Below are 25810 nucleotides of genomic sequence, written 5' to 3' on the forward strand. Positions count from 1 at the left end.
GAGAGAAGATCGCTTGGATTTCTCACATGTGTGCGATTCTGCTACTAGTAGCTGATTCCAGTAAGACCAGGCGCTGCTACTGACTAATGGAACTGAACTGTTCGTTCTAATGCAAAGCACAACTGAAGTCTATAGCCTCTAACAGCAGCCAGCCATCTGATCAATAGCGCAAATGACAGCCAGGGTTCTTCTTCCCATTGCTTAGCTTTGGAAAGCAAATGGCTTCTCCTACAATTATTAGCACTTCAGGCTCCATTGTGTGCACTTTGCCTCACTCAGGAAGTTTCCCTGCTGAGCTGTACAGGTTTTCCTTTTGAGTCATGTTTGTTCATGCAAGCAAATAAGTCCAACTGTAAGCCTCCTTCATTTGGTCCACATTTAGAAATTTGGGGAGGGGGGTTCTGTGTAGTGCTTTGAAACAGTAATATTCTTTAAATAAAAATAGTTGGTTTTAAATTCAAAGAGAGCACTCATTTTCTTTCCCTGTTGCATGTGGCTACTTTTTTTTTTTTAAATGTCGCTGAAGGCTTTTTGAGGTAATGGAAGTATACAAAGTCCAGAGCTGCCAAGTAAGAGCCTTAAATAATTAACTGATGAATATAGTAATTGAGTTCTACAGAAAAGAGGTTTGGTTTAAAGACACTCAGGAGCAAAGTTAAGAATTTAAAATGTATGAATAGCTTTGCTGTCCTTCAAATCCGACATATGGGATCGGGATTTCCTTTACCACAGAATGTTTGTCAGTACTGTATGAATCCGAAGCTTTTCCTCCTGACACAATTGTCTTATATGTGTGTTGAGACTACACAGCTTTGCCTGGTCAGCTGCTGTGTACATGAAGCATTTCTAAAATCACTGCTTGGAAACTGTGGATTCACCCTTGGGTTGAGTAGCCAACATTTCTCTTTCTGGACCTTGCTGCCACATTTTGCAATGTAGTGTTGGTACCCAAATGTATAATGACCACCAGCCCCTTCTCAGCATACACAGCTAGACTGCTTCATGTTATGTGCAGTTTTTCTTCTGGACAGACAAGTTGGTTGCCATGTCTTCAATGCAACCATTAAAGCACATGCCACTATCTTTGAAATCAGTTGTGTCCAAGCCTTTGTAGACAAGAACTTCCAAACATTATAGACTTTCCCTTATGAGGGCTTATACCTCAATACACTTGCTCACCTTTAAGGAACTCCTCTGGTGTCCTTGCTACAATTGTCTAGAACGAAGGCTGCCTGTTTTTGAAGAGTGACTCTCCCATTATGAGGACCTATATGAATCCATCTTGAGGTACCTCCAAGATGTGGCATTCACCTGATCGTTGGTCATTTTGTAGCTTGTGCCTTTCCTCGCATGGGTCGATTTTGAACTGTGTGGGCAGAAATGGCTCACCTGAGGCTGCTGTGACACCAGCTGATTGGCAGTTGGACAACTCCACCCACCTGTCAAGCTTGCTGTACTCCATCAGGCCAGCTACTTCAGTCTTCAGGCTGTCCCCACAGAGACTGCACTAGACACACAACCACAGCATCTGTCCAGCAGCCGTTGGATATGCTAAGTCAAATTTTGTGCAGCTCAGCTCTTCCTTCACACTCTTGTTAGACTTTTTCTGCACTTCCTGTTTCTTTTTAACTTTAAAGAGTTTTTATTAAGCCAGGGATTGGGAACCTGTTGCCTTCCAGATGTTGTTGCACTCCAACTCCATCATCTCTAGCCATTGGCAGTGCTGGCTAGAGCTTGTTGGAATTGGAATCCAACAGCATCTGAAGGGCCCCAAGTTTCCTATCCCTGATTTAGCCAGTATATAATATATGCCAAGTATTAAGAACTGCTTCTGATTACCTGTCTGATTACTTAGCTGGGAAAGAGCCTGGATTTGGCTGTTTTAATTTTCAGAATTGGTTGCCTTTCTTGCAAATAAAACAGTAGTTTGACATAATCCCACAGGTTATGGTAAGCTTCCTGAGCATTGTTCATCTGAGTCTTGTAGCTTTGTGCAGTAGAATGCAGTTTTCATACAGATCGATAGAACGGAATATTCAACCTTAAACAAAAATGTCCTGTGGCTTCCAGGTATGTTTGCAGGACATATCAACTGATATACCTCCCAGGAGTGAAATCTTGAGTGGCACCAGTGCATGAGCTTGTGGTGTTGCATCTCCATCAGTTTTGTTGCCTTCTATTCATAGATAAATTGTTAATGAATAGGAAGCGCCTGCTTGTAAATTCCCAATTATTCAACCGGTGTTGTAACATATATCCTCAAGCAGATGGTAACAAGACTGAAGGAGAGCCAAGTGCTGCAAACATTTATTCAAGTGTGCCTTCAAATGATTGATGCAATAGCACACAGAAAACAAATGTTAAAATTTAAATTGCATGTATGCTCACTCTGTTTCTTCACCAGAACATATTAAAATTAAAAGTATAAGTTTAGTGCAATTCAGGTACCTTTCCATTTTTATGTTATTTATCAAAACATCTATAACTGGAGCAAAAGGAGCACAGTTTTTGCAAACCAAATTGTAATGCCTTGTATCTCTTAACAGATTTTGGGTAGCACATTCTCAAATGGAGATATTTTCTTTCAGTGGTGCAGATAAAGCCCTTTTTCTTTTTCTTGAACAGAACCCAGCCCAGTTTTTGACATCAGCCTTGAAAACCGCAGTAATTCAACAGTAACTTTGAAGTGGAGCAATCGCGATCCAAATGCATCTAACTACACTTACCGGATACTAATAGAAGGAACTGATCCTCCCAGGAAAGAAACTTATAACACCACCAATGCAGTAATTAGGGGCCTGGAACCTGGAACATTGTATACATTCACGATATTCCCACAAGTTGATAATGGTGCAGTTGAAGGAGAACCAAATCATACAACTGTTTATACCAGTAAGGAAACGTTTGAAATGTCATGCACATTCACATTTTACTTATGCATTTGCAATCTTATGTGGGTGGGGGAAAATAAATGGAGAGCAGGTTTGCTACCCACCAATGGTGAAAATAGTCCTCCACCTCTCTTACCTGGCTCTGGGAAGGTTGCAGGAGGGCTCTTGGAGCACCTCAGGACCCTTGTGCGACCTTCACAGAGCCCACTAAGCAGCCCTCGACCGCACAGGGGTGGGGGCAGTTCTGGGGGTTCCGGGCTTTGCCTGATTTTGGGTTTTTTTGCACTTGGACCCCCAGAAACAAACCATCGCATAAGTGGCAAGTCCACTGCACCTTGCTTCCTTGTGCAGCTAATGTGCATTAAGGCTATGCCTTTCCAAGTATGAAAGATGCTTTAGGAAGTAGGTGGGAAATAGACTGCAGTTATTAAAAATGTTTTCTGAGTTTATACCAGGGTACGCACTGAAGGGACACGGGTGGCGCTGTGGTCTAAACCACTGAGCCTAGAGCTTGCCGGTCAGAAGGTTGGCAGTTCAAATCCCCGCAACGGGGTGAGCTCCCGCTGCTCGGTCCCTGCTCCTGCCAACCTAGCAGTTCAAAAGCATGTCAAAGTGCAAGTAGATAAATAGGCACCACTCCGGCGGGAAGTTAAACGGCGTTTCCGTGCGCTGCTCTGGTTCACCAGAAGTGGCTTAGTCATGCTGGCCACATCATCTGAAAAAACTGTCTGCGGACAAATGCCGGCTCCCTCAGCCAGTAAAGCGAGATGAACGCCGCAACCCCAGAGTCATTTGCGACTGGACTTAACTGTCAGGGGGCCTTTACCTTTTTTTTTTTTAATGCACTGAATAAGTTTGATTTTTTTTAAAGTTGATTCTACAGCAAGTTTGTTCTTGGCAAGTAAAGGTGGAAACAGATATGACAAGTAGCTGATGCCTCCTAAGTGAATGTTTAATCTTGACGAAATATTAGCTGTAGGAATTTATGCAATACTAAATCTGATAACACTTCCTTAAACAGGGCCCAATCCAGTTTTTGGCATCCAGGTTGAAAACCTCAGTGACACAGAAGTGACTTTAAAGTGGAACAACCCAAATGATTCCAACTACACTTATAGGATACTAATAGAAGGAACTGATCCTCCCAGGGATGAATCTTCTAACACCACCAGTGCAGTAATTGGGGGCCTGGAACCTGGAACATTGTATACATTCAGAATATACTCACAAGTCGATAATGGTACAGTTGAAGGAGAACCAGATACTACAACTGTTTATACAAGTAAGAAAGATCTATGATGATTTCTAACTGCCATGGGCTCCATAAAGGTCCATTCCCTGCATCTTCAATATGGAGTCAAACAGAGCTATAGCCAGAAGGCCTGTAATATGCTGGGGAACTAGTTTTCTGCACTCTTAGTTGCAGCTGTTTAATACGATATGCTTGTCATTTTAATGGAATGGATGCCAAATTGCAATTGTGGGACGTTCTTTTATTCTTATTCTGAAATTTATGCTCAGTTGTAGAATTGACAGGGGTTGAGAATGGGGGAATAATTCTGATTCCAATTTATTGAGTGGGGGAGAGAGAGGCCTTTTGCCAAGTTCATAAGCAATATGCAGTAGTGACACAGAATGGAAGTGTCTGTGAGGGGGTTTTGGGGGGAGGTGGGAAGGAGTGAAATAAAATTTGATATTGTGAGAGAGCTAACTGGGAGAAGATAATGCAAGGCCTATAGGTAGCACTGACTCTGCCAAAGAACTTCCCCCAATTTTCATATTTTAGTATGCCGTCTTGCGACTTGATGCAGAAGGTAACATAGAAATGTTTTAAATTAGTACAGTGGTACCTCTGAATGCGAACGGGATCCGTTCCGGAGCCCCGTTCGCATCCCGAAGCGAACGCAACACGCATCTGCACGTGTTGTGATTCGCCACTTCTGCGCATGCGTGTGACATCATTTTGAGCATCTGCGCATGCACGAGCAGTGAAACCCAGAAGTAACACGCTCCGTTACTTCTGGGTCGCCGCAGAGCGCAACCCAAAAATGCTTAACCAGAAGCTACTTCAACACGAGGTATGACTGTACATGCAAGTGGACTTATTTAATTTTTGCAGGTTTGAAAGCAAAACTTAGGCATCTGCCCTCCCGTTTTTATTTTTTTGTGGTGAAAATATTGAAATACCCACAAAAAGGCCGGCTAGTTACATTATAGTAAACCTATATCAGGGTGAAAAATTTCTAGCAGTAACATCTAGCTGTGTAATTAAAAAAAATCCCTTCATCAGTGCGGCTAAAACCCTTTCCCTTTTTTAACAGAGCCCAGCCCAGTTTTTGATATCAGTCTTGAAAACCACAGTAGTTCAACAATAACTTTGAAGTGGAAAAACAGCGACCCAAATGCTTCCAACTACACTTATCGGATACTAATAGAAGGAACTGATCCTCCCAGGAAAGAAACTTCTGACACCACCAGTGTAGTAATTGGGGACTTGGAACCTGGAACATTGTACACATTCACAATATTCCCTCGAGTTGATAATGGTACAATTGAAGGAGAACCAAATGCTACAAGTGTTTATACCAGTAAGTAAATTACAACAGGTGGAGATTCCCAGTCTCTGCATTTCTGTACCATAAAGGTGTATTCATAGTATGTGCTTGATCAGAACCAAATGCTACAAGTGTTTATACAAGTAAGTCCAAGTTCATACAAGTAAGTAAACATTTCAGACTGCCTGTTTCTGTACCATAAAGACGTAAAGAGGAACGCCAGCCGCAACATAGCCTTTCCCTATTATTTTGCTAGACTAAATATATTTTTCCTTGGCCAGTCCCCTTCCTGGCCAAAGCCCCATCCAGAGACATGCCCCAGTATATAATTGAGGATTCATCCTTTCCCACAGGAGGGAAGGGCCCAATGTCTACCCAATCACAAAAGGAACTGCTGCCCAAATGCAGAAGCAAAGACAATGCAAGAAGTGAAAGGGGGACGGGACAGGAAGATGTCAAAGGCCTTTAGCTCACACCGACAACTGGACTGGCATATCAACCAGAACTCTCCATAATGAAGTGGACCGGTTCATGGAGCATAAGGCTACTAACCAAGATGGCTATGCTCTCTGCCTCCATAGTTGGACGCAGTAATACTTCTGAATACCAGTTTCTGGAAGAGAGTGCTCTTGCTCTGAGGTCCTCCTTTTGGGGCTCCCCATGGGCATCTGATTGGCCACCATGAGAACAGGATGTTGGACTTGATGGGTCACTGGCCTGACCTTTGTATGTTGTTGTGATGGTATGGGAAGAGGGACCCTCTTTCCTGTGCTTCAGTGTCCAATTGCCTGTGCCTGCCCCAAGTCAAAGGAGGCACCCAGTGACAAAACGTGGAGACCCAAGAGTTCACTTTTCCCTGCTGCATCACCTAACTCAAAAGTGTTGCCTGTCTGGCTCAGTCCGAGTGGAAATGCTCGGGAAATGGGATTTCGTAAGGTTTTGTGGAACCTCTCACAATATTACCAACTCTACTCGACGGGCCTAGAGGTCCCCGCCTCTAATCACCACCACAGTAGCCCACACCTGAGAAGCTGCAATGCAGAAGGAAGGGCCCCTTTTGTGTTATTCAATATGTGCTTGCAGCAGTTGCTAGAAGATTGTTTGCAAGTATTAAGAACGTGATTATCATGTTATTTTAATATTTTAAACTGAATTTTAGAATCCTAGAGTTGATTGTAGTACAGTTCTCTAGTTAGCAAGTAAAGCAGAGGTGGTGATATAGCAAAAGTCTGTATTGGCAGGGGGTTGGACTCGATGGCCCTTGTGGTCTCTTCCAACTCTATGATTCTATGAAATGAACGTCTAAAAATTTTGTACCTTAAAAGTAAAACTGTCCTTCTGTATTTGTTTTTAATAATGTAAATGTTAATATTCCAACAAAACATTAGCTTACTACATTATAATTAAACTCTATACCTGTTCAAGAGATCTCTGGCACATCTAACAGTGTCATAATATTTCCCTTCGCTTGCATAGCTAAAATCCTTTTCTTCTTTTTTAAACAGAGCCCAACCCAGTTTTTGATATCAGTCTTGAAAACCGCAGTAGTTCAACGATAACTTTGAAGTGGAAAAATAGCGATCCAAATGCATCTAACTACACTTATCGGATACTAATAGAAGGAACTGATCCTCCCAGGGATAAAACTTATAACACCACCAGTGCAGAAATTGGGGACTTGGAACCTGGAACATTGTACACATTCACAATATTCCCACAAGTCAATAATGGTACAGTTGAAGGAGAACCAAATGCTACAAGTGTTTATACAAGTACGTCCAAGTTCATACAACTTAGTAAACATTTCAAATTGCTAGATTTCTTTACCATAAAGATGCATTCTGTACATTCAAACTGTTTACTCAAGCAGGAGATGACAAGATTGAGGTAGACAGTAGATAATGGAAAAACTGAAGGAATCTCAAATAACGTAACTGTAGATACAAGTATGTTTTAAGATTTCTCTTAAGGGTAATTCTATATATTCATGACACGTACTTGAGCAGAGTAGGTATTATATGATTGCCCTTGTAGTTTCCTGGCTATTGGTGGTTATGCTAATACATCTGCATAGTTAACGCACGCTAAAGATGCTGGTTGTTGTCATTGTGGTAAAAAAAAAAGAAATTGCATGCCTTAAGTCTCTTATACCAGGAAAGCAGAATTACTATTTTTATTTTTTTTTAAAAAAATTTTTTTATTGGTTTTTCAACTTTTATAAAGACAAAACACACACGAAAATAACAGAAGACACAAACATGTATAAATTCAGAAAATCTTAATTTCCTAACCCTGTTCCCTGACTTCCCCCCACCCCCCCTCGTGCATCCCAATTCCCAAAATTGTGTCAGCAAATTGGTATTTCTCCTCTTAGCCATCTTATTCATCTTATTACCTCTTTTATAAAGAAATATAGATTTTCCTAAGTTGGACTCAAGTTCTCTTCCATCGATTTCTCATTTTGTCTTAGTTAAAAGTCATATTAACCAAACCTAAAAGTCTTGAGTGTTTTTAAGATTCTCTTCTTCCCTCCCTCCCATCCCCGGTTTTTGTCCCTTCCCAATACAAATCCAAAATAACAGTTCTTAGCCTGGGTTCCTCACGTCCGAGGCTTTCATGTCTCTTTCAGTCCCTCTCCGCCGGTCTTGTTGGTAGTCCTTTGTATCAGTCGTCAAGTCTGGAAAAAGCTCTTTCACCATCGATTCTCTTCCCACAAGGAGATTTGAAAGCAACTGCTGGAAAATTTCCACAAATCCTGCGTCTTTAGAGTCAAAGTCAGAATGAAGGCCCCAATCATATTTCTTTGTTTTAAATTCCTGTATTCCATAGACTCCCGGGGCCTCCTCCTTCATCTTCTGCATCTTTCGCAGACTTGCGGTGAATGTGTTCCAATAATCTCCTTGTCTGTATTCCACAAATGTCGGCTTTTGGTTATTACTTCCCAGCTTTACTTTCTCTTTTTCTTGTTTAGTCTCTTGGGCCTCTTTAGATATCATTTCCCATTCAGCTGTGGATTCTTTCTCATTCAAGTCCTCAATACAAACAGCAGAGTTGCCTGTTCCAGAAGTCAAGGTCAAAAGTTGTTTATTCATTGCCAAACTCTGCTCTTGTAGAATTCCCACCAGTTGAAACATCCTTTCGATTTCCACTAGTAACTTTCCATCCACAGCCATTGTAGCCATTGTAATTTCACAGAGTTCCCCCTAGGGGGAATCTGGTTACTTATTAGTCTTTTCTCCAACAATCTTTAACTTGTTATTGTTACTTTGTTTCCAACAATTTTAAATCAATTGTAACTCATCATAGTCCAGAGGGATCTTAAATAGCAACTTTTCCACTCTAAACTGCCCGTTTGACAGCTTTGACAGCTGTCAAACTCCGCAGCTCTTACACAGGCACAGAAACAGGACTCTCCCGGGCCCGGGAGGGGGGTTGTTTAAAACAAAAAGAAGGCTTCCAAAGCTCCACTCTCCAGCTCAGAATTTGCTTTAGCTAAATCTTGGAAGTTAGTGTCCTTTTTAACTCACCCCTCCCAGGGTAGGCTCTCCAGCTTAGCTCTTATGTCGTTGCTTAGATGGTCTGCAGGGGGGGGGGTGCGGACTTCCTTTTAGCACACCCCCCGGTCGTCTCCAATTCAGGGTAGTATTTTTAGAATCCAATTCCGTCTCACTCACGGGTTTTCTTTCAGTCCAAATTTCAAGGAAGAAAGTCAGCGCTCTCCGGTCATGGCTCGCGGCTTCGCTCCACCGAGGTAGCGATCGACTCTCAGTGCCACGCCACCCTCCGTATCCTCTCCGCAGCCTTTAAAAAGGCTCTTCGTGGATCGGGGGGGCGCTTAAGGCACCCGCCGAGTCTTCAGTCCGCAGGCTTCCGCACCTGCGGTTTTTAAGGGTCCCCGCGTCGCCGGCGCGGCAAAGACCCGTCCTTGGTAGAGCCGATTCCCTCCGCAGCTCGGAGGGAATCCGCCATTTCCAGGTCGCGCCAACCCGGAAGTCCTCCAGAATTACTATTTTTAAGTTGATTCTGAAGTACGTTCCTCTGACAAGTGATGATCTACTGCAGAATGTGTGATCTCTACATTAGCTGCCTCTGCCTATCCTTCATTTTTTGTTTTATACCGTACTCTAACAAAATGGTAGCCAATCATATTGTAGTCACCGTTTACATTTCTCAAGGAACTTCTAATATCACTATTTTAATATTGTGATGCAACTTTATGTTATTGACACAGCTAGATCCCTTTTCTTCTTTCTTGAACAGAACCCAGCCCAGTTTTTGACATCAGCCTTGAAAACCGCAGTAATTCAACAGTAACTTTGAAGTGGAACAATAGCGATCCAAATGCATCTAACTACACTTATCGGATACTAATAGAAGGAACTGATCCTCCCAGGGATAAAACTTCCAACACCACCAGTGCAGAAATTGGGAACTTGGAACCTGGAACATTGTATACATTCACAATATTCCCTCGAGTTGATAATGGTACAATTGAAGGAGAACCAAATGCTACAAGTGTTTATACCAGTAAGTAAATTACAACAGGTGGAGATTCCCAGTCTCTGCATTTCTGTACCATAAAGGTATATTCACAATATGTGCTTGATCAGAAGCTGACAAAATGGTGGTAGACATGCACGTGTCTAAACAATTAAATTCAGTTTTAATGTTAAATACCATTTATTTTCCACAGTTACATATTGTTTACAGGTGCGGTATTCTTCTTGTTTTTTTGTGAGATGCTAGCTTGCTTTCCCATTTCAATGATTTACTCACTCCCCGCCCCCAAAAATTCCTGCAGATGCCCAGGTCTTCCTGAGGTTGCTGGGCTCCCAACTCCCATGACCCCCAGCTATCGGGGGTGGGGATAATGGGTATTGAAGTGCATCATTCTCTGGAGGGCACCTCTTTGGCTAGCCTTTGCCTTAGAGGCCTATTACAAATAAAAGGGAAGTGGTCCTCCCAGGAATGACGCTTCTGATGTCCCCAGTGCAGCAATTAGTAGCTTGGAATCTGGAACATGGTGCAAATTCAAATATATCCAATAGCAGCTGATTAAAAAAACAAACTGAAGAAGACCAAGCTGATATATCTGTTTATATAAGTAAGCAAATTAAAACGGGGCGATTTCCAAAATGATATTCATTGCTATACCATTTAGGTACTTTACGTACATTCGCATTTTCTTTTTGAGCAGAACAAGCTTGAGGTTGGCCCAATTTAAGAAGAATCTGTACAAAGGTGTTCTTGGACACTTAAGGCATTTCCCCCCCCCTGGAAAAATGTATATATATGGTGAGGTTGTACAGGAGGCACAATGGATCTTCCCCTTCCCCTTCTCCCTGATGCCCCCTGAAGCCTCCGATCTGCTGCAAAGATTCCCCCAAACCTCCAGAAGTGATTGAGAGTGTATAGAAAGCTTTAGGAGGGAGGAGAGGGTGGCCTGTTGCGCAAGCAGGACAGCACAGCTGGATTTCAGGCAGCGTACTTACCTTTATTTGTCCCTCCCATGGTTCAGATCTCACTTTCCTTTTGCATTTCCCCCATATAGAGCCCAGTCCTGTCTCTGGCTTCGATGTTGTTGATATTGACACAATGAACGTAACCTTAAGATGGGAAGACAACGATGCTGCTTCTTCAGGGTACACTTACATAGTATTGTATCAACAAAACCAAGTGGAAATGAATGTGACATCACGATACAAGAACGTTACCATTCTAAGACTTTTACCAGGCACCCTCTATCGCTTTAGTGTATTTCCACAAGCAGCAGACAACCTCACCAAAGGGGACCCACAAACCACACACAGGTACACAGGTAAGTAGCTAAAAAGCAATTGAAAGTGTTCCTTACAGTGCTAACAATAAGTATTAAAAATACGTTTCCATGAGAGAGTTGAATAATTTAGTGTGTGTGTGTGTGTGTGTATACGCCTTATAATAACAAAGGAAAATCTTTTGGAGGTTATGATGCTAATTTGGAACACAGTTCAGCTTATATATATATATTTTAAAGCCTTTTTCCCCCTTGACAGCTCCTAGCTCAGTCACCAGCATCAGAGTTACAGATGTCAGTATAACAACGGTCAACTTAACATGGGAAAATCTTGATGCAGCTTCTTCAGAGTACACCTACAGGATACAGATTGGTGGTGAAGCCACCGAGGACAAGATATTCCCAACTACAAGTGCTGAAATTTCAGAGCTAACTCCTGGGACCAATTATACATTCAGCATTTATTCAGTAGCAGGGTATAATCAAACTGAAGGGAGACCAGGCAGCATAAATAACTGTACAGGTAAGTCTGTTAAATGGCAGAAGGGCAGAATCTTCTCCTTTATATGTTTAAGCAGATAAGGTGATGTCTGCAGAAATGGGACAGGGGGTGAAGCAAACAAAAGCAGAGCAGACTTCATGTCTTTTTTGAGGAAAGGTGTTTTATTAGGCTACCATATTTTAAATCTTACTTATTTTGCTTCTCTGTCCCCTGGGTATGTGTACAAGGCAAATGAACAAAGGAAAAAATATCCCCACTTCATGTCAACAGCATTTGGTGACATCCAGCCAGACTATGGAGTGAAGAATGCTTTAAGAAAATACGTCCACCTGTATATGCAAACTAAGAATAACCATTCTTAGATTCCAACACTAACCCTGCTTACTTAGCAGCAAGTTCCGTTGAATTTAACAAGAATTGCGTCTGAAAAGACATAGTTAGGACTGCTCTGTTAGAGGCAGTGTTTGAAACAATTAATCTTCTTTTCAGTTCCTGGTGATAAATAAAGGATTTGATGCAAACAGAAAAACCTCTTTGGTGTGCAAAAAGGCCTTTTCTAATTGAGTGTTTTATCTCTTGCATAAGATACAAGAACTGCAATCCTTGTGCTTCCGTTTGCACAAGGTGTATGCAGTCTCTTGCCGTGTGGTCTTGCACAGAAGCCCCACGCAATGCCTTCTGTTAGCTCTTATGCAGCAGTTAATTGCAAGACCAGCCCCCTTTTTTTGTCTAACACATTTTCTCCTGGCCAGATGAATGTTATATATTAGGCATGTCCAGCAGGTCAATTGTGATCTACCAGTCGATTGTGGGGTGCCCCTGGTCGATCGCCCCTCCTCCCCAAAACAAAAGCTCAACAACTTTGGTCAGTCGTAGATCACTGGCCCTATTTTTATAGCGGGAGTAGATTGCAGTCTCTTGGGAGTTGGACATGCCTGTTATACATGATCCAAATTTGATATGCCATTTCTCCTTGTGCCCTCCTTGTTGTGGTGTGTCTTGTGTCCTATTATGAACAAACTGAAATGCATACAGTGGAACCTTGGTTCTCGAACGGCTCAGTTGACGAACAAATTGGCTTCCAAACGCTGAAAACCCGGAAGTAAGTGTTCTGGTTTTCAAGTGTTTTTTGGAAGCCAAACGTCTGATGCAGCTTCCGCTTGAGTGCAGGAAGCTTCTGCAGCCAATCGGAAGCCACGCTTTGGTTTTCGAACGTTTCAGAAGTTGAACAGACTTCCGGAACGGATTCCATTTGAGAACAATGGGACCACTGTATTGTAAAGAGACAAAATAGGGAACAAACCTAGTAGGAGGAATTAAGAGATTTGGTTCTGTTCTGCCCTGCTGCCTTTTACATTCAAGTGTTGTGTGTGTTTATTAAATGCCCTGTGTGACTAGCCTGCTTTCTTTGTTGTAGATGCCGCAAGAGTGGAGGTGTTGAACTGCATGCAAGTCGCCAAGCAGCCACAATTGATTCTAAACTGGTCTAATCCAAAGGGGAGGTTTGCTGACTTTGGAGTTGACGTCTTAAATAGTACTTGGGGCAGTAAAAATATATTGGAAAACCATACCACAGTAACAGATTTGAACTACTATACCAACTACACTGTTAGAATTGTCACACATTCGTGTGGGAAAGATAGTCATCCTCAGGAAAAAATATGTCCCACAAGTATTGGCGGTAAGCATATAGTTGCTTTGTCTGGGGTTGTTGGCAAGGAATGCATAATGGAAATGGGTTTCTGAACTAGATAGCTATTGGCATTACATAAAATAATTATATCACATCGCAAATTTTAGGCCCAGTGAAAAGGTGTGTGTTCGTCAACAGAGATAGACATGGGTGTGTGGTTGTTTAAAAGTTTAGAAATAGTTTTATGACCACTTATTTGAGAAAAAGAGTCTTTCCATTTTGTTGCTAAAGGAAAACCTCACAGCTGGAGAGTTCATATCTTATTATCTTTAACCCTTTTGTCCCTTGTTTTTATTGCAATTGTGTCTGTGGGGGGGGGGGGATACCAAAACTAAAACTAAAATAAAACAGAATACCATTAGTATATACAGCATAGAAGATGCCAGTCCAAATAGGAACATCTTACAGTGCTTTCAGAAAATATTAAGCTTTTGTGAAGCTCCATGCAAAGGAAGTTGCACAGTTGTGGGGCAGCCACCAAGAAAAATCTCTTACAGTTTGACTTGGAATAGAGGGCCTTAAAGCTTTCACAACAACGTTTGCTGCTTGATCCTTTGTTGTTTGCCATGTATGTAAACCACTGCAAGGAACATCCATGTGGTGGCTTCATGCATGATGCAGTTGCAATGTGTAGTGGCATTTGGAGCTTCTGAATGAAGTGGGTGACTCCAGGTGGTAACTTGCACTTTTAAGAGTTGTAGAGTACAGAAATCATTTCAACAAATCGCAACATAGCTAATGTGCTATACAGATAATCAAGAACTAGGCTATTCTTTGCAAACAGGCCATTGTGTTCCTTTGTAGTGCTGCAGAAAGAGATTTGATATACAAAAATTGTTTCCCCTACATTCCATTTTTGTTTTATTTGTTTTTATATGCTTTATACTAGTGGTTTACAGGTTTTACGTTGTATTTTTGATTTTATATTTTCTGTTTACTGGTTTTATGTTGTACACTGCTTTGAGACTTTTAAAATATTAAACAGTTTATAAATGTTTTCAGTTAATAAATATTTGCTTTCCAGACCCTCCATCTCCACTTACAGCCCCTGCCATTGTGGGAACCACTCACAACTCCTTGACAGTTCGGTTCAGTAGCTTTAATGCAAGCCATGGACCTTTAGTAGCATATGCAGTAATCGTCACACGAAAAGGTAAAACAAAAACAAAATGCATGGCCAGTACAGCCATTTTATCATTTATTTTAAAAAAATCTGACTTTATGTAAGAAGCTCTGTTCTATACTTTCTCTTTTGTTTTTAAAAAAGTAGTAGAAGTAAAATTCTGAGACTGCATTTAGATTTGATACCTGCAGTATTGCAATGATTAGATCTGATTGTTTCTGGCAACGGTGAAGGAAATGTCAACATTTTTTGGGTGCAATCAAGATTGTATTGATTCCTCAGCAAAACCAAGTTTTGTATCCCACTTTGTTTCATGTTTATATTGCTATAGAGCACCTGTCAGCATGGTATTGATCAAAGCTATTATATCAACCAAGATAGGAACTTGAACGCAATGTGTTTTGACTATACACGATTTTGGCTTTAGGCTCAATCCCCAGAATGTAACCCCCATGTAATTTATGGGTTTACTTCTTTTTTTAACTTAATATTTTGATTTTGGACAATATTGAAGTAGCTGTTGGATATTTTACTGCTATTGAACTCTATGAGTATCTAAAAATCTATCATTTTATATTTTCTTGATAATTACGGTACCTGATGGTGTATTCTCATTTTTACCCCCATACAGATGTAGTCTCTGCAGAGGCCTTGAAATATACCTATGATGATTTCATGAAACGGGGAGCAGATGCTTACGTTGCATATGTCAAAGATGAGCAAATGCGTTCCTCTTCCCCCTCCAACAGTGAACAGCATACTATTGAAATAGGAGACGGATCCGTAACACATGGTTATGTCAGTGGGAAGTTAATCCCACTTAATTCATACAGGTATTTTAATTCTATTTCTAACTCCATTTCCCTGAGTCGTGTTGATGACTAAAACATAATAAATGAGTAACACACACTTTTTCTTTAAAAATCAAACTCTGATTTCAAATCCCATTTTTTTTCCTCCTCTGCCTTGCATTAGGGTATATGTTGCTGGTTTTACTCGCATTGACTATTTGAATGACACCATTGACGAAAAGGAGAGTTATGTCTCATTTTCAAAAATTTCAAATGCTGTTCTCTTACCTCAAGATCCAGGTACATTTATTTCATCATCATCAAACCTTTTATTGGCATCACATCCAAACATACAAAACAAATCAATACACAATTACCACTTCCCCAGTGGCAAAAAACATTTGCTAAAAGGAAGGAGGCAGAGCAGTCTATCGTCACATCTCTAGGTCTCCAGGGAGATCAGATGTCTGCAGTGTATTTCGACAACAACAAAAAACAAATAGATATATTTAGCCACTAACTTGGTGAGCTCCTGATCATTCCCCAGTAATAGAAAATGTATGATCTCCATCTCTGGTTTCCATTTGGGGATACAGAGTTGATCTAGAAATTGCTTACGGAGATCAGCATATAGTTTACAATTAAGAACCCTGTGTGTAAGGCTTTCCACCGGTGGTCTTCACATGGGCAAGTTCTTTCTCCTTCCACCCTGCCTGAGAACCTTCCCCAAAGGAGAACCCAGTTCTGTTCCCCTCCTTGCCAAAGCGTAGCCTTAGACCTTTGTGTTTCAGATCGTGTCTAATGAGCAGAGTATATAAAACCAACCCTGTGGGGTAGTACGTTGCCACCACTCCTTTAGTCCAAACAACCTGGAATTCCCAGACATTACTGGGCACCCCTAAAATTCTAGGGAAGCAAAAGCTAAAGGCCAGACCCTCTGCTTCCAGAGTCTCAGGTTAAACACTTACTGAGTAGCAAGTGACCAAGAGATTGGGAACTAGACTCAGTACCCAAGAAGACAGGCATCAATATTATATGGTAGGTTTATTAAAATTAGTAGTAGCAGAACTCCAAGGTTTGTAGAATAAAATAAAATTTAGAAATGCAAACCCCACAGTGAGGACCAAGTATGCTTGGCAACTGTAGAATTCAAATGTACTATTGGGACTGCAGTGGAGCGCTGGGAGGAAAAAGGGGGAGAGAATGGAGTGTCGCAGAATACTGAACAGAAAAATCCCACAGTGTACCATTTTTTTCTTGTGAATCCCACTTAAACATGGAATCCTGCATGTATCTAACAGCCTGACCTCCCTTACCATCTGATGTCTTGTGTGAACTACACACAGGGTTGGGCATAAGGTCCTAGTACTAGCTATTGGATTTTCTTTGCTCTTGAGACCTTCATCTGCTTTGTGGCTTGTAGTTGAGTCAGATGTGCCGTAGAGCAGGCTCCAGTTCACCTTATGGGGATTTTCCAGTTGCCAGCTCATGGTCAGTAGGGGCAAAGCCTTAACCATAAGTCCCTGGTTAAGAGGACACAGTAAGAAGAACCTCAGAATAATAGAATTGTGGAGTTGGAAGGGATCATGAGGGTCATCTAGTCCAACCCCCTGCAATGCAGAAATCTTTTGCCCAACACGGGGCTTGAACCCACGACCCTGAGGTTAAGAGTCTCATGCTTTTACAGGCTGAGCTATCCTGCCTTGGCTGAGCTCAGTGCAGCACCGCAGTTAAAAGGACTGAGGAAGGAGCAAAGCAGCTGCAAGCTCCTCTCTGGGAGCCCACACAGTTGGCTTACTATGTCAAGTGAACCAGGTCTGATGCGTGTAACAGGGGTCAGACCTAAACTCTGATTTGTTGAGACACCACTGAATTGCACTGAACGACCCTTTGCTTCCTGAGAGTTCAGCTAGCAATGTCTGCTCATTTTAGCTTGTTTGGATAATGGGAGATTCAAATATCTTACTGAATCGTTACCCTTCCCAATAATTTTACCCAATAAAATCTCAGTGCTGAATAGAAACTGTGAGCCTCTGCCTTGCTAGGGCAACAAAAGCTAGTGATTGCTGAGAGTATACTTGCTGAGAGGGCCCTTGTTAAAACCTTGTGGTTGTTGTTTTTTCCCCTTGCCGTTATGACTTGTAAAGGAGTTAAAATTGTTTGTTTCTTTTACAGATGTCATCACAGGAGCTGTTGTTGGATGCATTCTGGCTGCTGCTGTTATTGCTGCAGGGATTGGTTTTTTCATCTTCTGGAAGAAGAGAAGGTATATTAGCGGTAGTCACGTAATCTGGGAAACCGGGTTCGTGTCTCCGCTCCTCCACATGCAGCTGCTGGGTGACCTTGGGCCAGTCACACTTCGCTGAAGTCTCTCAGCCCCACTCACCTCACAGAGTGTTTGTTGTGGGGGAGGAAGGGAAAGGAGAATGTTAGCCGCTTTGAGACTCCTGAAGGGGAGTGAAAGGCGGGATATCAAATCCAAACTCTTCTTCTTCTTCTACTGCATACAGTAATTCTTTACAAGGATGTAGTTGTGCATAACACTTCATGATGCAGGTCTCCGCTGCTTCTCTTTCACGTATTTGGAATGCTTGGGCTCTGTTTCTACCATGCATTCAAACCATTTTCAGGCTGTCTGTCTTAGGAAGGCCAGGAGCCTTAATTATTTTTTACCAGGGTGTAATAACTCTGCAGGTAAGAAATAGGTTCTCCTTAATGAACCAGCTTAGTCCAAATACAGAAAGTCCTGCCAAACTGTGACTTGATAGGTCAGCAAAGGTTGGTCTTTAAAAATAATTAAAGTCGCTTTACCTCTTTTCTTAGTCTTTATTCTCTGAGTTCCCCATGGCCACAGCTGACTATTCCAGGGAAACCCACCTGATACAGTGCTCTTGAAGGGAGTTGACATTTTATCAGAAGTCATGCCCTGCTGATACTATTTTTTTTCTCTTGGGAAGGCTCTGTGGGTGGATTTTGTTCACTCTCAGTACCTGATTGCCATAAAGTTGGTCTAGAAGAAATTCCTCCCTGATGAGACTGGGCTTGTGACCCTGGGTAGTGGTTTCTTTTTGGTCTTCATGTGCAGCTTGGATGGTTTACTTCCTTAAAGGCTCTGGATCTGTTGCTCTGTAGACTGTTCTTCATAGAATGCTGTGTAATCTGCAATCAGCCTCGGAGGAAGCCGCTCGAGTGCCTGGGGCGGTGCACCCAGGGGCGGGGTGAGCCGCCCATAGGGGTGGAGCACACCATGGGGCCTCCAGAGTCCGCCTGCCTCCTCCCACTCCAGCCACCCTACAGCTGGGGAGGAGGCAGTGGGTGGAACTCTTGGGCAATGTGGAGCCTATGGGCACCCAAGCTACTGCATCTCTCCCAGGAGAGACATATGGCTTGGGCACGCTGCAGGCCCCACGGTGAGTGCCGCCTGGCATTTTGTCACCCCCTTCAGTGGTGACACCCGGGGCGGCCCACACCCACCACACCCCCTTCCTCCCCCCCCCCCCGTCTGCAGTGTGTGAGTTCATCTTTGGGGAAAGCTGTGCCTTGTGGCAAATGGGTTGGGTCACATGGACCCCAGTACTTTCCAATCCTATATTTGTTGCTTAATGGAAGGCATAGTTTGTGGCCTGATGTTGGCATTTAGCCAAACCAGTAGTTGCGGAAAGCTTTGTATTTTTTATTTCAGTTTTTCCAAGAGTGAAAAATGCAACTAACCCTTTTTCAAAATCTACAATTCTACAGGAAAGGTGGAAAAAACAACCAGGTGCCATTTACCCAATTAGAGTGAGTTGACTATTACTATCTTCTCTTTAGAATATACTGAGGATCAATCAAAATTGGCTTTGTTTTAAAGTGGTGGGAGAGATAATACTTGGAGGGCTTTAAAAGTATTTGGGGTCATTGAGGTCCTAATAACCTATGTTATAAAACTCTATGTTATGATTAATTGGTGTAATAATGTGTCAGAATGCCTGTGTAAAAATACTAAATAACAGGCAAAGGTCTTTCTTCCTTGGTGGTTAGGTGTGGGGTGCCCTGTTTCACCAGTATTAAATTCAACCTAGTTTCTATGGCTCTAAGATAGATTGTGCATTGTGTGTGCACAGGGGAGTAGGGTTATACCTGCCCAGGTAGGGGCACAGCTGGGCCACCAGCCCAAGCTGATGGAAGGCACTCCAAGGCCATCTGAGCCTCAAGCAACAGCAAAGGATCCAGGAGTACCCCCAAGCTATGTGTAGTAACTACTGGGTTGCTTTTTCTTATCCTTCCGGATGAAGCAATTTATGTGAGGAGTCAGGAGAAATAGATGGAACTAAATAATTGGAAATGGCAGGAGCATAGCTTAGACTATAAAGAAGATCAATTTTTAAAGCTATGTTTTTGCTCCAAAATTTAATTGGGCATTCTTGTATCACAGCAGGGAATTTGTAGTTTATATAATACTAGATTCCAAGTATTATGTATAAAATTGTTCTGCTCAGTTAATAAAGGCTGTAACTAATGTGTGCAATTTTTCTCTCTTCCTTTCCATCTTCCTCTGCAGACCGAGAAAGTAAGCAAATAATTTACTATACTCTAGATGAATAATAGAAATAGTGCTTGAATTCATGCCTCTCATTTGATTATGCTTTATTTCTGTTCAGCTTCTCAGAGAATGCTTAGTGCTTTATTTCCTAAGCAAACGTGTTATGTTGTGTACACTCAGCACTTCAGCTGTCAAAATATGGATTTGGAATTTCTCAGTTTCTGTTGTCCCTAATTCTCACCTTGTTGGACTCCAGCATGCCCTTGGTGTAGGGGCCAGATTGCTGCCTGTGAAAATTCATGGCACAAATAAGACGAGAGCAGTCAGCGGGGAAAGGTGGCAGCTTGTACCTTGGCCTCCTGGTGGCAGCATGACTGCCACTTACCAGGGAAAAGAGGTTGGAGGCAGCTTCAAGGTTTACAGGTGTGTTGGACTGACTCTGCTGGGGTACCTGCACAATGCTGACCTCCCCAGCACCACACCTTCCCCCCTCCTTCTTCTTAGTAAGTGGCAGCAACGCTGATGTCAGGAGGCCGGGTGTAAACCCAGCCACCCCTCCACACCAGCTATTCCTGAAATAAAACCTGTAGTCCCTACTGGGCTATGACCCTTTTCTAGTCAAGAGTCTGTGCTAGGCCCAAAACAATGGATGGCATATCTCAGGTACTGCCCCTATGAAAGTAACAGGGCAACTTAAAGTGCCTGGGTGGCTCTGGGGACATTCCAGCACTGCTGCCACCGTCTTCAGGAGACCATGTGTGCACCGCCACCTCTCCCTGGCAGCTGCTCCGGAAATTGAGTTTTTAGCAAAATATGTGTGTCCTAGATAATGTCGACTGCTACAAGGTGGTTGTTTTTTGTTTCTTTTAGATCAAAGTTATTTAAAGTGGAAGACTTTGAGTCTCATTTTAAGAAACAGAAAGCTGACTCAAACTGTGGATTTGCAGAAGAGTATGAGGTATGCATCTGAAATGTTCTCAACTTTTTCTCTGTCGTCGTAATGTTTACATTCTTCCACATAAGAGCTCAGCTACGTAGCTCTCGTGTTGTAACCCACCCCGGGCCCTTAGGGTGAAGGGCAGGTAATAAATTAAATAATGACAACAACACATTCTTCCTCCTACACAGCTGAAAGATTAAGACTGTCCCGTCTTCTCTGAACAGTTGAAAAAGGAAGGTGCAATAGGACTTGAGTCCCTGCAAAATCTGAAATTCATGTTTTGAGGTGGATTTCATTATTTAAAGAGCCAAAATTCAACTGTGAAAAAGCCATATGCAATGGGAAACAATAAGCAAACCTAACAATTAGGAATTACCTTCCCCCAAAGTTCAGTGCTGTTGGATGTCATATGGCCAAGTGTTGAAGAACTATTTGCATGCCATGAGGTAAAATAATCCTAAATTCCTTCTCTATTTGCTGCAGGAGCTCAGGCCTGTTGGTACAAATCAGCCCAGATTTGCAGCTGAACTACAAGAGAACAAAGCAAAAAATAGATATAACAATGTCTTGCCATGTAAGTTCCTCAACCCTACTGCTACTAAAAACTGACCTGGCACCATCACTGTGCTAGAATCCCTTCTCCCCCTCCACCCCTATCAGCAAAGATAAGTGGGCTAGGATCAGACTCTAATGCTACTTTTAATCCTAATTACTACACCACCTATATTCTTTCATCTGGTTCATAGTGTTTTCTTTATTTAGTGGCTTAATTCATTTTATGTGGTGTGTGCTGTGGAAAAAGGAAAATATATTGACACATCATTTTAATAATAATAATAATAATAATAATAATAATAATAAATAATAATAATTAATAATTAATTTTTTTGCAGATGATATTTCTCGTGTCAGACTTCAGATCCATGACCATCCAACCAATGATTACATTAATGCAAACTATATGCCGGTAAGTGTTCCCAGCCTATTAAAAAAAACCCATAGTGTTTTAATGACAGATTTATAAATAAGAAAAGTGGTATTCAGACCATACTTTGATTGCAGGGTTACAACTCCAAGAAAGAGTTCATCGCTGCACAAGGCCCTTTGCCCAATACGGTGCAAGACTTCTGGCGCATGATCTGGGAGAAGAAAATTTATACCGTTGTTATGCTGACTAAATGTATTGAACAAGGCAGGGTGAGTTATCGTTAAAGTCCCGAAACATGCTACAAAATGTTGCCGTGCACCACAACCACCACCAATTTTGCAGCTCAACGATTCTAAAAAATTTAATTCAATGATTAAAAAAAAACCCTACCAGTTTAAGACCACAACCTGGGAAATTGGAAGCTAAGATTGAACAGATGTACCCCGTGATCAGTAATAAAGTTGTTGAATCCAGATGCGGAGGATAAAGATGCCCCACATTGCCCTAGTTTTGTATTGCCCTAAGTTTTCTGTGTGGCTCTACAATAAACAGAACGATAACAGCTTCTTATTCTGGATTTGGAACTGCAACATTGTGAGTGACAGAAGAACGTTCCTCAGCTACTGCCGTGCTTAGGCTTCCACCCAGCAGACACGCTGCAAGACCTCTGGGGTTGCTTTGAAGCCCGAGATGCTTCCTGGCAGTGCTAGTGGGAAGCAGGCTACCTAGGCAATATGGTGCTGCAGTTGATAATAAGGGATAAGTGGAAGGATTCAGCACCCTCTTCCAGCACAGCTCTTATTTTGCTCCTGATTTGTTTGATGTTTGGTGTTTTTAGCATTCTGTTGGAAGCTGCCCAGAGTGGCTGGGGAAATCCAGCCAGATGGGTGGGGTATTATTAATATTATTAATAATAATAATACCCGCCCCAAACCACTTTGCAACAGAAAAGACTTGTGAGCTAAGAGCTCTGTTTGATACTCTTATGCAAGTCCCTACAAGAACCTTTTAGACGGGAAAAGGGCACTGGCCTGCAAATGCATTGACATCTAAATAATTACATAACTCAACATCTGTAGGCTCACCACCTCCACGCTTACAAGGTGCAGTGTTTGTTGTTGCCTCTGTGAAATCTATGAAATATTTCCAAAGCTTACTTTGGCATTTACCATTATTGGCACCCTCAGCAATTGCAACGGTGCTGGGCAACAAACTGGGCATGCATCACACCCCGAGGCATTGGTAGTAGAACCACTCCCACTCCTGCTGTATCAGAGGATAACCCCCACCTCTCACTGTTTGACCCCACCTGCCAACACAGATGAGCAGCAAAGAGGCACAGGTCAATTTCTTTAGTGATACAGTAATATGCTTCTTAAGAAGGAGAACAATGGGGGGCATCTTTACTGGTCCCAGGCACTCTATCCCACCCCATCCCACATCTGGTCCTAAATCCAATGTCCCCCACCCCTTACTTTTCTTATATTCTTTTTACTTTTGTGGACCTATCATATAATTTGACTTATAATTTATATTTCTAGACAAAATGTGAGGAATATTGGCCAAATAAACAATCCAAGAGCTATGGAGACATAACAGTAGCCATGACTTCAGAAATTCCTCTTCCAGAGTGGACAATAAGAGATTTCTCCATGGAAAAGGTGAGTTGTTTGCTCTCTCTCTCTCTCTCTCTCTCTCTCTCTCTCTGTGTGTGTGTGTGTGTGTCTGTGTTTTGCTTATACTCTGGATTGATGACGTATCACTTAGGCTGCAATCCTATGGGGTCCCAGCAGCCATAGGGCACATCACATTTCCTTGTCAGAGACACCAGAGAGAGAGGGTTCTGAGAAGGAGTTCTGCTGTCTTATCTGATCTCCTTGTCACTACAGAAACCTTTGGGCACTGATATGACTGGGGCATGGGTATGTCTGGTTTTAGACATTTCTGTTTGCCTTATTATTCTGATAATTATTCTGATTTTGGAAAAACAACAACTAGATATGGGCAGCAGAGATTTTTCACAGGAGAAACAAGGGCTCTGGATTAGACATGTGACCTACCTTTCAATGTGATTTGTTGCCTGCTGTTAAACTTATTTATTTTAGGTTAATTTATACCTCTTTCAGATTTGGAACAGGCAACAAAACGATCTCACAATAAAAGCATTTCTAACTCTGAATTTTAGAGATGGGCAGAATCCACTCCACTCAAGTGTGAAACTTTTCATAGAATCATAGAATTGTAGAGTAGGAATTTGAATGGGTTAAGTAAGAAGACATCTGCTGAGACCCTGAAATTAAACACTGGGTAATTGGGAAACATCATAATTGGGAAAATTGATAATTTTCAGATTGAAGAGGCTCCTAAATCTCCTCACTAGGAGCAAAGTAGAGCCTCAGAGTCTCTATATTTGACACACCTTTCCCATGTAAATAAGTTCTCTGAAACCATGCTGTTCCCCCATAGTCATCCAGGGAGGTGTGTGTGGCAGGCGCAGTCTACCAAAAGGACCAAATTGGCCTAGAGGCCTTGAAGCTCCCCTAGCAATATTTCACAGCCCTCAATCTCCAAATTTCCCTTCCTCCAAAAACCCACCCAATCCCAAAATGCATTGCGTGTGATCTACTCCATCACTAGTGAAAATAGTCAAGCTAGATATAATGGTACCTCGGGTTAAGAACTTAATTCATTCTGGGGGTCCGTTCTTAACCTGAAACTGTTCTTAACCTGAAGCACCACTTTAGCTAATGAGGCCTCCTGCTGCCGCCGTGCTGCCGGAGCACGATTTCTGTTCTCATCCTGAAGCAAAGTTCTTAACCCGAGGTGCTATTTCTGGGTTAGTGGAGTCTGTAACCTGAAGCGTCTGTAACCCGAGGTACCACTGTATAAAAATTTCACTTCCCTGATTTATCCAAGCTATTTGAAACCATCAAAAATACACTCAGCTTGCAGCAATTCCAGAAGGTGTACTGAACCCAGGTCTTAGGTCAAGCACTCAGAGGATAGAAATATGAGTTTGCTCAATGAAATGTATTTGGCACTTGGTCTGAGTCTCATACACTTTTAAACATTTGTTTCTTCCTCCCCTGACACTGTTCGCTCTGAGCAACTTGTCACTGTCTCTTCTTCCACAGCTGTCCTTGGGCCCCAACCCTTCCACTTAGCTTTAACCTGCCTGCTCCCCCCTCCCCCCCATTCCACCAAGCCATTCTCATGGCTCACGTTTTCCTGTGCCAGGCACTACAGAATTGCCAGGAAGTGGCTTACAGGCTTAATTTTTTTATTATTATAAAATACTTTGTGACACCATTCTTCCGAACCCTAACGACTACTCCTGTTCCTCTATTTTCATTTCTAAGAGTGATTCATCTGAAAGTCACCCCGTGCGACAGTTCCACTTCACAGCCTGGCCAGATCACGGTGTCCCAGAAACAACCAACCTCCTCATTAACTTCAGGCACTTAGTACAGGAATACATGAAGCAGAACCCTCCAAGTTCTCCTACCTTAGTGCACTGCAGGTACAAATATTACTTTCTGGAAGGGGAGACGAGACTCCCAAGTCTAAGTGGTATCCTATATACAGTTATGTTTGTGTGGAAGTGCGGGGGCTGGGGTGGGAATATTTCAGTGCCATTGCTTATGTAACTATAAAGGGATGTGAACTCACAGGACCTTAACACATGCAAAGTTGGGTATTCTTGTTTCTATTGCCATTCTAGTTTTCCATAAAGTCACTGATTTTCAAGTGAACAATGGTAAAGGTAAAGGACCCCTGGACGGTTAAATCCAGTCAAAAGCGACTATGGGGTTGCGGCGCTCATCTCGCTTTCAGGCCGAGGGAGCCAGTGTTTGTCCACAGACAGCTTTCCGGGTCATGTGGCCAGCATGACTAAACCGCTTCTGGTACAACAGAACACTGTGACAGAAGCTAGACCACACAGAAACACTGTTTACTTTTCTACCACAGTGGTACCTATTTATCTACTTGCACTGGCGTGCTTTCAAATTGCTAGGTTGGCAGGAGCTGGGACTGAGAGCAATGGGGTGTCGCGGGGATTCGAACCACTGACCTTCTGATCGACAAGTC

At 42.3% G+C, this 25810-nt stretch overlaps 1 protein-coding gene across 1 annotated transcript in view; it reads left to right on the forward strand.

The window, feature by feature from the left end:
- Positions 1–25810, forward strand: part of PTPRJ (protein tyrosine phosphatase receptor type J) — a 95420-nt gene that overhangs the window by 62949 nt on the left and 6661 nt on the right. Inside the window, exons 4-22 of the mRNA XM_081205847.1 lie at positions 2626–2892; positions 3913–4173; positions 5213–5479; positions 6952–7218; positions 9707–9973; positions 10998–11264; positions 11482–11745; positions 13142–13405; positions 14442–14570; positions 15172–15373; positions 15516–15631; positions 17507–17597; positions 19070–19111; positions 20724–20811; positions 21277–21367; positions 21687–21760; positions 21856–21990; positions 23263–23382; positions 25081–25241. Coding sequence (XP_081061973.1) covers positions 2626–2892; positions 3913–4173; positions 5213–5479; positions 6952–7218; positions 9707–9973; positions 10998–11264; positions 11482–11745; positions 13142–13405; positions 14442–14570; positions 15172–15373; positions 15516–15631; positions 17507–17597; positions 19070–19111; positions 20724–20811; positions 21277–21367; positions 21687–21760; positions 21856–21990; positions 23263–23382; positions 25081–25241 — 3373 coding nt within the window. The remainder of the gene's footprint in view (positions 1–2625; positions 2893–3912; positions 4174–5212; positions 5480–6951; positions 7219–9706; positions 9974–10997; positions 11265–11481; positions 11746–13141; positions 13406–14441; positions 14571–15171; positions 15374–15515; positions 15632–17506; positions 17598–19069; positions 19112–20723; positions 20812–21276; positions 21368–21686; positions 21761–21855; positions 21991–23262; positions 23383–25080; positions 25242–25810) is intronic.

The sequence above is a fragment of the Podarcis bocagei genome (assembly GCF_964188305.1).
Source record: "Podarcis bocagei genome assembly, chromosome: 1".
Lineage (NCBI taxonomy): Eukaryota > Metazoa > Chordata > Lepidosauria > Squamata > Lacertidae > Podarcis > Podarcis bocagei.